Source organism: Triturus cristatus, chromosome 3_1, assembly GCF_964204655.1.
Source record: "Triturus cristatus chromosome 3_1, aTriCri1.1, whole genome shotgun sequence".
NCBI lineage: Eukaryota > Metazoa > Chordata > Amphibia > Caudata > Salamandridae > Triturus > Triturus cristatus.
The window spans coordinates 131,360,870-131,374,198 of record NC_140583.1 but is presented as its reverse complement, the minus strand read 5'-3'; the positions used below and the strand labels follow the sequence as shown (position 1 = coordinate 131,374,198).

The window sequence follows — 13,329 nt, the reverse complement described above, 5'->3', positions numbered from 1 at the left end:
TATTAGGATAGGAATTTTGAAAAACAGTCTGGAACCCTAATGATATATTTTTAGCAATAAACTCTCTTCTGCAGTTAGAGAAGCGCATCAATTGACTATGAGTGCGAATGGTGCCACCTTGCGGCCAATTTTGGAAAATATGTTCTAATCAACCAGCAAGATTGAGTTTGAATGGTATTAGCGCTGTGGGCGTGGAGGTTATGTCATTATAAAGTAAGCACTACAAAAGCAGTGCCGGTGCTTACTACACGAGCGAGAAAACGCTTGGTTCACATTCATGAAACCAGGACACTCCATTCACTGCGGAAAAACACTATAGCAGGAAGCGAGGAGCAGTTTAGGCTAAAATGGAGTCGGGGAAAACAGATTGTAATGCTCCCTTTATGACATTAAAGAAAACAAAACAGTGATGGGAGGTTCACTGGTAATTTCTTTGAACCACGAACCAGAGCATCGATTTTCCCCAGCATGTCACCAAAAGCAGGAAGCAGCCATATGCAAATATCCCTGGTCCTCCTCCAATAGGACTAGTCCTGCCCGCCAGTTGACCTCTGAATAGGAACACAAGCAACCCCAGCCTGGTTTCATCCAATTTGGACCTCAACTGTAGGGTGCAGCTTGAGTCCTATGGCAGAGTGAGTACAGGACCCACGTCTGGGTAGCTTCCGTCCTATAGCTCAGTGAGCACGTGACCCATGTCCAGGCATACGGTGGCGCGTGAATGGCTTAATGTGATAATCTCAGCCATTAGTAGTTACTTTGGGCCACAATCTAGTGCATCGTTTTTTACCACCATAACACATCAGACTGAAACTTGCCATATGCAAATCAACTTTGGTTCTGCTCCAATAGGAACAGTCCAACCCGAACGTCTAGCTCAGGTCCCCCCTGAACGGAGACAGCAGCCCGAGTCCACTCTGAATGGAAGCACAAATACCTCCTGGCCTGCTTTGGCCTAGTAGAGCATTTTCAGCAGGTTTGGGTCGAGTCCTGTGGCACAGTGGGCACCGGACCTACACCTGGACATCCCTGTCGCACACAGAGCATCACACTGAGGGAAAAAAATGGATGGGCGGGTTGCTTGAATTAATCTGAGCCACTTGTAATTACTATGAGCTGCAACTCTGTTCAGTCAGCCATGAGTAACCCCGGCCCTGGTTCCAGGTCTAAATATAAAGATGTGTGCTGTTCCTAGCGGGTGAGACTGGAAGAAGGAGGCCTACTATAAACTAGAAGTCAGTGAAATCAGGAGAAACTTCCTCCTTTAGGAAAAAGACCCTCACACATCCAGCCAGCTAGATGTCATGCTTCATCATCAGGTCTGCTCCGAATCGGGGCGGCGCTGCAATCCCCGATCGGCGCCCTTATCGGGGCCTTTTGATGGAGATCTTTTTTCCTTTAAAGCCGGTTGGTGTAGTGCGGGTGAGGGCCCTAAGTGAAGTGTGTTCAAAAGAGCAATTTTAAAACAAGTAGCTGGCGCCTAAAATACCAAAATTTAATCAACAGGGTCCCACTCTTGACTAAAAATACAAGGACGCGCCTCACTACTGCCAGGTAATAAGGTTGGCGCTATAAGAGGTCAACATGTTTCTCGCTATGGTTAATTAAACCGCAATTCATCAGGACAAAAACAAAAATAAAGTTCACACACTTACTGGTAGTGATAGCACCTATTTAGCACTTACCACTGATACAGCACCCTAATAAGTGGTTACTTAAGTTGGAGAAAAATCTATATGTACCCCATAGTGATGCGTAAGGGACTCCAACGAATCAGGGCCAGACTATAACACTGAATAGTACAGTGTTTTCTTCCCTTGTTTCAGGAAACGGCTGCTCCTACCCTTCGTCCGATCCGATTCCAGGTCCACAGTAAGCTATTTAAAGACAATACTGGTATTTTGAGTCCGTGACCACCTGGACTGATGCATAAAAATCCATCTGAGGATGCAGCACCCAAAGCTCGTGAGATACACAAGACCCTCTCCGAGGGTATAATACATGACCCTCCTCCAGAGTTCATCGGAGGCTAGGATGCCTTACCCCACCCATGCGATGGACATGAGATGATGTGCATGAGGCTCAGTTTAAGACTACTCCACCCTACCTTCATTACATATATAACACTAAGCCTGGGCAAAGCACCACGCTACGCTCGCGTAGTTTGCGAAGTTTGCGCTACTTCGCACTACGCGAATTGCACGTAGCACAGTGCAAACACGCGTAGCGTAGCGGTCATTTTTAGCTTGCTCGCGGCCCTCAATGTCAAGTTGGAGACTGCGAGCAAGCAATATGACATCCTGGCGAGACTTTTTCTTCGTTCGCGATCAGCAACATCAAGTTGCCGATCGCGAGCATGGAAAATAAACCTCCCGGCGAGCTTCTCAACGCGGGATGGTTAGGTTTCTCATAGCGAGTGGTCGCGTATGCTCGCGACCGCTCGCGATAAGAAACTACCAGTCCTTGTTGAGAAAGCTGCCGCTCGAGTAGAAATCTACTCGAGCAGCAGAAAACGACCGCTTGCACTGTCCAAGATGCAGTTTGCACTGATTGCACAGTGCGGACAAGCATTCGGCACTGTGCAATCAGTGCGAACAGCATCTTGCACAGTGCAGTACGCAGTTTGCATAGCTACGCGTAGCTCACGTAGTGCGAAGTGCACTTCGCGTAGCTACGTGTAGCGATACTTCGCAAACTACGCCCAGGGTTCATTAACACTCCATCTGAGACCACAATGCCCATTCCTCATGATGCGTGAGGCGTACAGCACCCCATCCGTCCGTATGGCATTCCACCCCATGGTTCACGTCTACCTCAAGCCGAGGATTCAACGGCTCGCTTTAATGTAAGATCTCATGTTATGTTACATTAAATGTTCTTATTGAGCGCTGGCTTGCCAAAAGGCGTCTTGGTGCCAGCTGAGATAGCCAGGGGAGCAAACCCGAAGACAGAAATCTAGCCTGCTGAGAACAGCCATGTTTTCAGTGCTTTCCTGAAAGCCAGGAGCTTGGGCACGGCTTTAATGTGCCAGGGAGGGAATTCCAAACTTTAGATGTTCCTAGCACACTTTAGATGTCTGCTAGCCCAGTTCGCATAGCTGAATATGGGGATCGCCAGCAGTTTGGCCGAGGCTGAACCTAACGACCTGCCGAGTATATACCAGAAAAAGCTCTTCCTCCCAGGCCCGATCCCAGGCAGTGCTTGGCACACAAGACACAAAGCTTTAAAAGGGACCCTCTGTCTCGCAGGGAGCCGGGGGAGTTTCTTGATGCAGGTCGTGACGTGACCGACTGATATTTCGGGATTTGAAGCAGCTCACGGGCTGCAGTATTCTGCCAAGTGGCATCCAGGTCAGATGAAAGAACACACACTGAATCTAAATGGAAAGAATTGGTGTAGTTACCGCTTAGCTCGAAAATATGGCAGGGATGCAGCCCTGGTCCAGGGTTTGGGGTTTCTTCACCTTTGGGGTGTTGAGATGGAGGAAACGTGTTTAATGATTGATTGGCACCACCTGTCAAGGACATTTTGTCAGAGAGGTAGGAGAGTGTAAGAATGAGTGAATGAATGAGAATATGGACTTGCAGTACCATGGTATCTATGCTTGCATTCTTCGTTGTGTAGTTTAGTATAAGCTTTTAAATAACATTTCAACAGATAACTAAAGCCACATATGGTTTCAATTTGGCTGCATTAGAAATCATTTGTAACTGGTCAGATGGATTTTTCTCCAGCATTTCTGATATGCCTTTATTCAATGCAAAATATAGTAAATCGTGCGGATATCCAAGTTGGCCAGGTGTCTAGACAGGGGATTTTAAGAGGGGTCGAGGTGAGATGAAAGTAGAGCATCTTTAAATGTCCCTCTTCATGGTGCAGTGATTATTAAAAGGATGCCACAGGCCTGACTCGACAGCACTACTAACTCAATGTTTATTGTCCTTTTTCATTTCCACAGTTAAAGATGCAGTTTGTGTGGACAACAGTAAGTCCTGTTTCATACTACACATTATTGCACACTTTAAGTCCCGCACAAATTTCCTGTTGCATTAATCATATTTTTTCGTTTATTTTCAGCTTGGAAAAATATTCTAATGGGATGTATTTTAGCATCAATATTTGCCATACTGCTGGTAGCGGCGGCCTGTATGCGAGGGTGAGTGATCAGTATAACTGTAAGATGCCCTTTGCGGTCATCAAAAGAGGTGTGCTACATTTTCTATCAACCCTTTCTTTCGTCTTTATCTATGTCTTTTGTAGGTGAAGCTTCAAGCTTCATTTACCACACGACGTGCAACAAAATCTAATCACAAATCGCTCCTAAACGTCAGAGTGAATAAACTTACCCCGTTGAACACATATTTCCATCCCGCTCCTCACATCTGATGTTTTATTTCTATATTCTTTTATGTCTTTTCAATTTTCGGTTTTTTCTGTATTACATGCTGCAATTTGCAATATTCTATACGCTGGTTCCATGAATAAACCCACGTGCTATTTTATGCCTGCCACGGCTGTCTATTGTATGCACGCACGAGCACCTCCATGGCTGGGTCTCTGATTGATCTATAATGCAATGGGTGCGGTGGCCGCTGGTATTTAAGGGCGGTGGAAGGGCAGATCGTGGAGAGGAGGGGGTAGATTTACCTGTTTCCGCCGCTTCCTCTCATCGCTCTTCTCCTGCTTCCAAGGCAGGAAGCACCCAGCTCCCAGACGCCCCATAGCCAATCACAAGGCTGCAATGCAGTGTTTTGATTGGTCGGAGCACTGTGGTTCGGTGCTCAGCCAGAGAATGGGAAACTGGGCAGGTTCTGCACCCAGGTTGTAATGCAACCTAGTGCAGAACTTGCAAAGTGCGCATGACGGTTTGGATGGCTTGAGACAGCCTGACAAAGCGTCTTGCGTACTTTGAGTGGACAAACCACTCCTTCCTGCTCTGTGAGCAGAGCAGCCCTGCCCCTGCTGAGCAAGGATGGAAAATAAAATGAAAATTACAGTGAGTTATTATCATTTTATTTTTTTCTTGTTGGCCTGCTCAATGGGGCGACGCTCCTCTGCCTTAGTGGAGGAGCCTCCACTGATTGGGTGGCTGTTTGTAGCGGTGATCCCAAAGCTGTGTTTCTGATTGGTCCATAATGCATTGTGTGGATGTTTGTAGGCGATTAACCCAGCAGCCTTGTCTCAAGAGCACTCTAGAGCATGGTACTGCTCTCACGAATTACCGCACAGAAAAGGTATAAAAAGCAATGTATCGCTTGTGCTTCCACCTACAGCCCTTGCTTCAGCAAAGTTTCTAAAGTCATTAAAAACATGCTCAATCCTGATGCTGGAAGGTGCATTTGATGCATAGTAAATAAATCAGAGCTGGCTGGCGAAACTACTCTGTAATTTGCATAGGCTGCACACTGGCCTTGACTCCATATGTGAAGGGAGCATCGCACAAGAACTGCTTGATTTGTGAAAAACACACAAGTGCCAGGTCTCTCGTTAGGAGGCCACTGCAGCTTACACCACCCATTGCCCCTGCTATGCTGCCAATGATAGTAACAACACAACTAGTAACCATCACACGTCTACAAGTGTGACTATTCGGACTATTTCAGGCCCCCATAGCTATCAGAATGACCTGGGTGGCAGGTAACAATCATTTTGAATGTATATTGAATTAATAAATTACCTGTGGTCATCTCTAAACAAGCCAGACAGCGCCACCTTGTGGCAGACTGTCACAAGCACAGATGTTGTCAATTAAGGGCAGGTGCCGAGCACTAGAAGCCACAGACTCAAATTAAGCACTGGGCACTAATAATAATAATACATACTTTATGCAAATACTGCAAACTAGAATTAAACACTTCATAGCCACTTCACATAATTATGCAGGTTTAATCCTGACTTTATTCACATTAGGACTCGAAATGTTCGTGATACTACAGATTATATAATCAGTGCTGATGGGTCTGCAGGTCAGACAATGTTTCTCTCAGCAATGCAGTCCCAACCAAACATGCCATGTCAGTAGGGTAATATAGTTTAGCCATGATTTTTAGCTTAATAAATATACGGCCACTGGGTGTTTTGTTCTTGTTTCCTGCAATTTAGCCAATACAATGAACTCACAATATAGGAATGGCTGATAAAAAACAATTGCATGCTTTCAAACAGGGTCTCCTGCCAAACTTGAGCTAGCTGACAACTGTAATACTAAAGGAACTGCTTACAAGTAGCACAGCATGTCTTTGCCCCTTGGCCTGCGCATTCTATTGCACTAAGAGCAGAATCACCTGAGTCACTTGTGCACACCCAACCTTGATGAGATAAGAGATGAATTTACATACTATATTATAATATTGCATTTCATTATGAATAGGCAATCAAGCTGGACTTTGTAGACTGCATATTTTGTGTAATGGGTGAAGGGAAGCTAAAGTGCCATAATGAATCAGAAGCACCCCAAAGGGAGTCCGTCTGCGCCCGTCCGCAAACTGACCGCGACCCGACTGCGACCAGCACTAGGGACCCTGAACCTCTGACCCGCCCCCACTATGACTTCAACAAGCTCCATAAACTCAGCAACAACTGCCAGCTTTTGACACCGAGAGACACCCAAGTCCCGATTACCTGCCGATACTGCCCCTGCCCCTACACACACCTCCGAATCCCAGCAGCAGTACCCAGCCTACCAGACATCATCGCAACTCAAACAACTGAACTGCATCCTCCTCAATGTGTGCTGCAGTGATGAGCACGCCATAGAAATCTTGGACCTCCCCAACACCCACACGCCCAACGTTGCCTTCCTCACTGAAACCTGGACCAATGTCACAATCGCCATTCCTGATGGAAGCAAGATCCTGAGAAAAGACTGCCCCATCCACCCAGGAGGAGGCATCGCCATCTTCCACAAAAGCTCCCTCAACATGACAGCAACTGACCCAGAGGACACCACAACCCTCATGGAAAATCTCCTCTTCCAGATCTATACCAACCCCAGAACACCTCTCTGTGGATCCCTCATCCACAGGCCGCCCAGCCCCCGTGCTCCTGTCACCGACACCATCACCAACCTCATCGCGCCCCACGATCTTACCTCCAGAGACTACATACTACTCGGAGACCTATGCTAGTCCCCGTCTTCGCTGGAGAAATCAGCATCTCCTATAGCTACACCACAGAACTACTTTGGACAGACCACCACTGCATCCATGTCTCCTTCAGAAAACCCACCGTAACTAAGCACACGCACTGCCTCCCCCACAGAAGCTGGAAAAAAGTCGCAGAAGACCAGCTGCCCTCACCAGTACCCCACCAACAATGACGCCAGACACTAACACAGCGTCACGCAATATCCACCACGTGATCACCAACTGTGCAGACACTCTCGCTCCCCTGAAGAAAGCTACAGGACGACACAACAAGAAACCAAGCTGGTTCACCCCTGCACTCCAAGAATCCAAGCGATCTTGCTGACGACTCGAAAAGACATGGAGGAACAGCAAAACCCCAGAAACATACACCGCCTACAGGACAGCCACCACGGCACGGCACCAACTCATCAAATCCACAAAGAAGAACTTTCCCCAAGACAGAATCCTCACCAACGGCCGCAACTCCAAAGAACTCTTCTCAGTCATCCAGGAATTTGCCAAACCCTGCACCGAAACAACAGATGTCCCTCACTCCCAAGACCTCTGCAACAGACTAAGCACCTTTTTTCACCTCAAGATTAATACGCTGTACAACAACTTCAACAACCCGGACCTCTTCATCGCTCTTGCACCCGCCCCCAGCGATGCCACCCAACAGACCCTACTAACTTGGACCACCCTCATGACAGAACACACCTTAAAGACCATGACGAGCATCCCCTCATGATCACCCTCAGACCCCTGCCCACCCCACATCTTCCACAGAGCTGACACTGCAGAAAAACTACACATGCCCTCATCACTAGAGGACAGGACAACGGCAATGCCCTCTATACAGGTAGAAACAAAAAACGTTGCTCTCTTTAACCTTCCCAAAATCCAGACTGGTCAGAACGCCACAGCCAGACTGATTCTAGACATCCCTGCCACAACCCCATCATCCAACACCGCCGCAAAATCCACTGGCTCCCCATCGAAAGAAGAACTGCCTTCAAGCTCCTCACGCATGCATACAAGGCCCTTCACAACATTTGACCAGCATACCCAAACAACTGCCTCTCCTTCCACGCACCTAAGAGAAACCTCCGATCAGCTGACCTCTCTCCGGCCACCGTGCTATGCATCTACAAGACCAGAATGGGTGGAAAGTCCTTCTCGTACCTCGCAGCCAACATCTGGAACAACCTCCCCCTCCACCTCTGGTATAGCCCTACACTGCTCCAATTTAGGAGGGACCTCAAGACCTGGCTCTTCAGATGACCCCAGCATCCTACGGAGCCTCTCCCCCACCCATCCCAGTGCATTGAGACCCTCAAGGGTAAGTAGTTGCGCTAAACAAGCCCTTGATTGATTGATTGATTGATTAATTGATTGATTGATTGATTGGAGCAGTTATCACCCAGTGCCGGTCTGCCCTTACAGTCCCAGCCTTATATGATTTTTACCTGCAGACTTTCCGGACAGTTGATTCGGGCTCAGTGTTCCTGCATGACGAAAATCTGAGTGTTTAAACACTGGGCCATTTATAATCAGGGCCACTGGAATTATGCGGCAGGAGAGGGCCAAATTATGCAGCAGTGTTGAGTAAATTATGCAGCAATTGAAGGCAAATTATGCAACCTCATGCAGCACATAATAGTATTACTTAATTATTTCATAATTTTTAGTTCGAGCCTAGACGGCGCTTGCGCTGTCTAGGAAGATCTGTTGTCTATACTTTGGGGGCTCCGGAGATCAGCCCCAGGACTTGTCTGCTTCCACTTTTGCTTAGGGGCTCTTTTTTCTATTCAACTGCCTCAATTTAACTGTCTTGACAGAAAAAGACCAGTAGAGGTCAGTAAAATACCAGAATAGTTTTGTTCTTAGGGACTTTCTTTTTTATGTTTCTGGTAACTGCCGCAATTTAACTCGCTTGATAGAAAACAACCAGCAAAGGTCAGTAAAATACCAGAATCACTTTAGCATTCCCTTGATTCCAGGCTATAGTAACTTGTCTTCCACAAGCCCCCGTAGACAATAATAGTTTATTAAATCTTTTTTTTCTGTAATATGACCACTGAAGGCCCTGAGTTTATATTAAAAACAGAGCTATGGACAATACAATTTCCCGCTGATAGGCAGTATTTCTCTCAATGTGTTCCCATACCTGGCGTGTTCCGCAGTTTGGTGCTCAATATCCCTCCATGTTAAAGAACAGTAGATGTTTCAGCACCCAGGCTTATGTGCTGCATAGGTAAATACATGTAAGGTCCCAAATGCGAAACTGATTGCATTGCAATGTCAATCTTGGTAACACTGTCTGGGCATTGGTTGCATCTCATTAGTACTATTTTAATAACCATATATAGCAATAGGCAACAGAAAGGTGACAAGTCCAGTTTTGCATAGGGCCTTTCACTGCGCTGCAATACGTTGCATTTTAAGTAGTTTTTAAACTGTTAAGCTAGAAACACAATTTATGGGGGGATGATATTTGTAGATTATGCATCAGATGATTCTGTGGCAAATGTGACAAATCTTTCACTATGCGAAAATGGCCACACAATCGCATAATTACAGTGGCCTGGTACCCGACCAGAATACATCAATTTCCCCCTCCAATTCTAATCCAAGCCATTGTGTCTTCGCCCTAGGATAGCTTCACTATTGCCCATCTCATGGCATGAATCCCATCACGCTGGGAATCACTAGTCCACTTTGGTCCAAACCTCCAGCTGTTGGGTTATATAGATCTCTGCAGCAGATGCAACATTCTCACTCAATGTTTGTGCCTGAGGAACCCAAGTTCAGCTTCCTGTGGATCCATCACTCTGCAGTCACTCAATGGAATATTGCTGAATGAAAGCAATGGGAGCTATTCACGAAGGGGAATTTGGTCGTAAATGTGCATCTATGATTGAATTTACCTTTTGTCCCCTGCTAGAAATTCACACTTTGGTCTCTGGCAGGCGTAAATCCATGTACGGTGGCTTGTATATGTGCAAAGAGGGCAGACATCTATGCAGCCATAAGTCCAACTCATGGCCAGATATTTACCGCTGCCACGAGCTGGCGTAATGCCCTTTGTACGCTGAGAAGGGCAATTGACCAACCTCAGATTTTCCAGGGATGTAAGGGAAGAGAGTTCGCAGTGTGAAAAATATTTTGTCAGTGAAGAAGACAAGTGCATTTTCACAAGGGAGATCATGCCTGCTATCAGAGACCTCCGAACAGTGGGAATAGGATGCAGCATAGAAGGTCACATGACCCTCCCAGGAGTATGCCTGGAAAACTTTACCGGGTGCAGATTTCCAGGCGCCGTCCCAGAAATGTTTGTGAAGAGAAGAAAAGTCGGTAAAATCTATCAGGCGGACATTTCTGCTCATAGGTTTTATAGTTCATGAGTCATGAATCAGGTCTGGTGACTGTCGGTTTGTAGGGTGCTGGTTTGAGGGGTGCCTGTGCCAGGATCATGCTCTGCGTAAATGAAAATGAGGGGATTACATTCAAGCTGGTAACTGAATAATTTAGAGCCAGAATTCAAGACATCCCCACCCCTCCCCATCTCATATACCATCTTACCCTTTGGTATGACTTTATTATCTCTCTATATCTGGACAGTGGTGCAGTGAAGGTGAGGAGACCCCCTTGCAAAGTGTGTTCAAGTGCCCCAGTGATTCCTGAGTCCATTAGCAAAAATGCAGCGCACTAAGTTGCCAACACTTAAGCACACTCAATTGGGGAGAGGAGTTGGCCTCACGGCTAGGGCGGCCGACCTCAATCTGGGGAACTGGGTTCGAGTCTCGACAATGCCACTGAACATCCTGTGATTCTGGACAATTCACTTAATCTCCCCGTGCCTAACAAAAATGAATATGTCCTCATGTAACGCAACTGGTGCTATGTAAAGCGCTCTGATACCCGATTCGGGTCAAGTTTGCGCTACATAAAACTCTGTAAAATAAAAAAAATAATGTTGTTCTACTTTGGTACCAGTGTCTGAACCTCTTAGTATTGGTGAGAATGGATTTGGGACCTGCATCTGCTGTTTGCTGCCTTGTCTGTGTCTTAATCCCCTCTTTCAAAGTGATCCTCACTCTACAACTCTAGCTCATTCCATGTTTTGTCCTATACATAATTCTGAGTGCATACATCTCTTTCTTCCCTCTTCTGATACTGCACAGCTGTAATTTCTCCTACTTCAGTCTGAGAGGAGCTCTGCTGCCACCAGGATAGATCTTGCCTTACACAGTAATCAATAAATAAAGTATTTGCACACATGTGGGGTGCACGGGATACACCGGCCGTGGCAGATTGAGAACACACCATGGACTGTTGCATGCTGGCAGACATGAATGATATATACCTGGGTAGAGGCTGCCCACGCAAATGGGAAAAAATTAGGTCCCCATGGCGATCGTTTCGTGGGATGGTGGAGGAACCTATGGAGTGACTCATAAAATTTAATAAAAAGACTTAAAAGAAAAATAATGAAGTATTTAAGTGTCTTCTACCTTCCCCGGAAAGTAGAAACGAAGAGATAGGTTGCCAATTATTCTGCTTTCCTCTCACTGCTCACTATCATTTGATCTGTCTCCTCTCTCTGTTTCCCCAGGAACCAATTCATTTGTTGCCTCGAAAAATCCCACTCAGCGACTGTGGGCAACTCGAATGAGGTGGGAAGGGTCACAGCCAGGAAGCCCACATGGAACACTACGAGCATTTACACGCCGGTGGTAGACGTGATCGACCCAGTATATAGCAATTCCATGAATATACTTCCTGAACCTCGGCTGCCTGCCATCCGGCCAGAGATGCTCAACTACCGAAGCCACCTGTCCTACGTCATACCGCGTCCTGCCTTGCCTGCCATTCCGACTGGCCAAAGCCGCGTCTATGACAATCTGGGCTACGATGCCTCCGGGGAACAATGAGAAAGACTGCCATTTCCATATTTATTTTATCCAGGTATGTTCTTGAGGGCAATAACCTAATGCAGAATCTAAGAGCACACAAGTCCTTGCAAAAACATTTCAGGATGGTCGGCCTTGAGGCTTTTACGACCCCTGAGACTCATGACTTGAAAGTGGAACTCAGCGCCTGCAAAGCTTGGATGGACATATCACTGGGTGGGTGGATCGCCGTCCTATAGGGAGTCCATGGGATCTTTAAAAAACATACATCCAATGTGTATTAAAGAGGTTGAAGAGAGAACACTGGCCTTCCAGATCGCCTCAATGGACAAAGATGGGGAACTTGCTCTCAAGTCTGAAGTTCAGCGACCTTCAAAGCGCACAGTGCAATGATTATGCAGTGTATGATTAGAGATCCTTTGGGAATGAGGACCATCTACATGTATCCTTCCTCCACTTGGCAGGGAAAAAGAGTGCTAGTCTAAATGTGTTCTTTTGTCATCCTGTTTGTTTTACATGGAAACAAACAATGTGTATATAAGTAAACGTGTGAAATACACTCTTTTGGTGAGTTTAGTACTGTGATCTTTTCGCCTTGATTCATGGCGGAACACTTTCGGGTGTGTTTGTGTGTGTGTGTGCATGTGTGTGTCTGTACGCACATCTGTGTGTGTGAGTATGTTGCAGGTATAAGACTTTACGATGAAAAGCTGAATGTGCTGTGGCTCCGTTAATATTGTACTTTTATTGAATAAGAAATACTTCTGTGCCATGCCCAGCTGCTGTCTCATGTATACACCTTGCCTCTCAAATCAACATGGAGAGATGTGCAAGTGTTCGCCAATAGAAATTCTTGCCCAATATATATATATATATATATATATATATATATATATATATTCTAATACGACTTGGGTTACAGGTAACATTGCCTGGCGCCACCAATCTCAGACACTGGTCCCCACCAGTGCAATTATATATTCAACACAAACAAATCTGAGATAGCTACATATATCAAGCAAATAAACCATATATGAGTCTTCTTATGTAATTATCTTCTGATGTTTATTCTTATTTTCTTTGTAGAGATTTACATATAAGAATCACAGTGATGCCTTCTTTTCTCTTTATGTTCAGATTTATATACAAGTATCCCAGTAAAGCCAACACGTGTTTCGCGCACACTGTGCTTCTTCAGGGCTGTCATACAAACAACATAATTTTCTTTTTTGTTTTAAAACAGAAAGAAGAACAACTTACAATAAAGCACGTTCCTGATACATTAATAT

General features: G+C 45.9%; 1 protein-coding gene across 1 annotated transcript in view; it reads left to right on the top strand.

The window, feature by feature from the left end:
• The window catches only part of LOC146859825 (uncharacterized), a 60,644-nt gene extending 48,060 nt beyond the window's left edge, over positions 1-12,584 (top strand). The window contains exons 6-8 of the mRNA XM_085646296.1: positions 3,959-3,985; positions 4,078-4,156; positions 11,743-12,584. Coding sequence (XP_085502422.1) covers positions 3,959-3,985; positions 4,078-4,156; positions 11,743-12,061 — 425 coding nt within the window. The 3' untranslated portion in view covers positions 12,062-12,584. The remainder of the gene's footprint in view (positions 1-3,958; positions 3,986-4,077; positions 4,157-11,742) is intronic.
• The last annotated feature ends 745 nt before the right edge of the window (positions 12,585-13,329 follow it).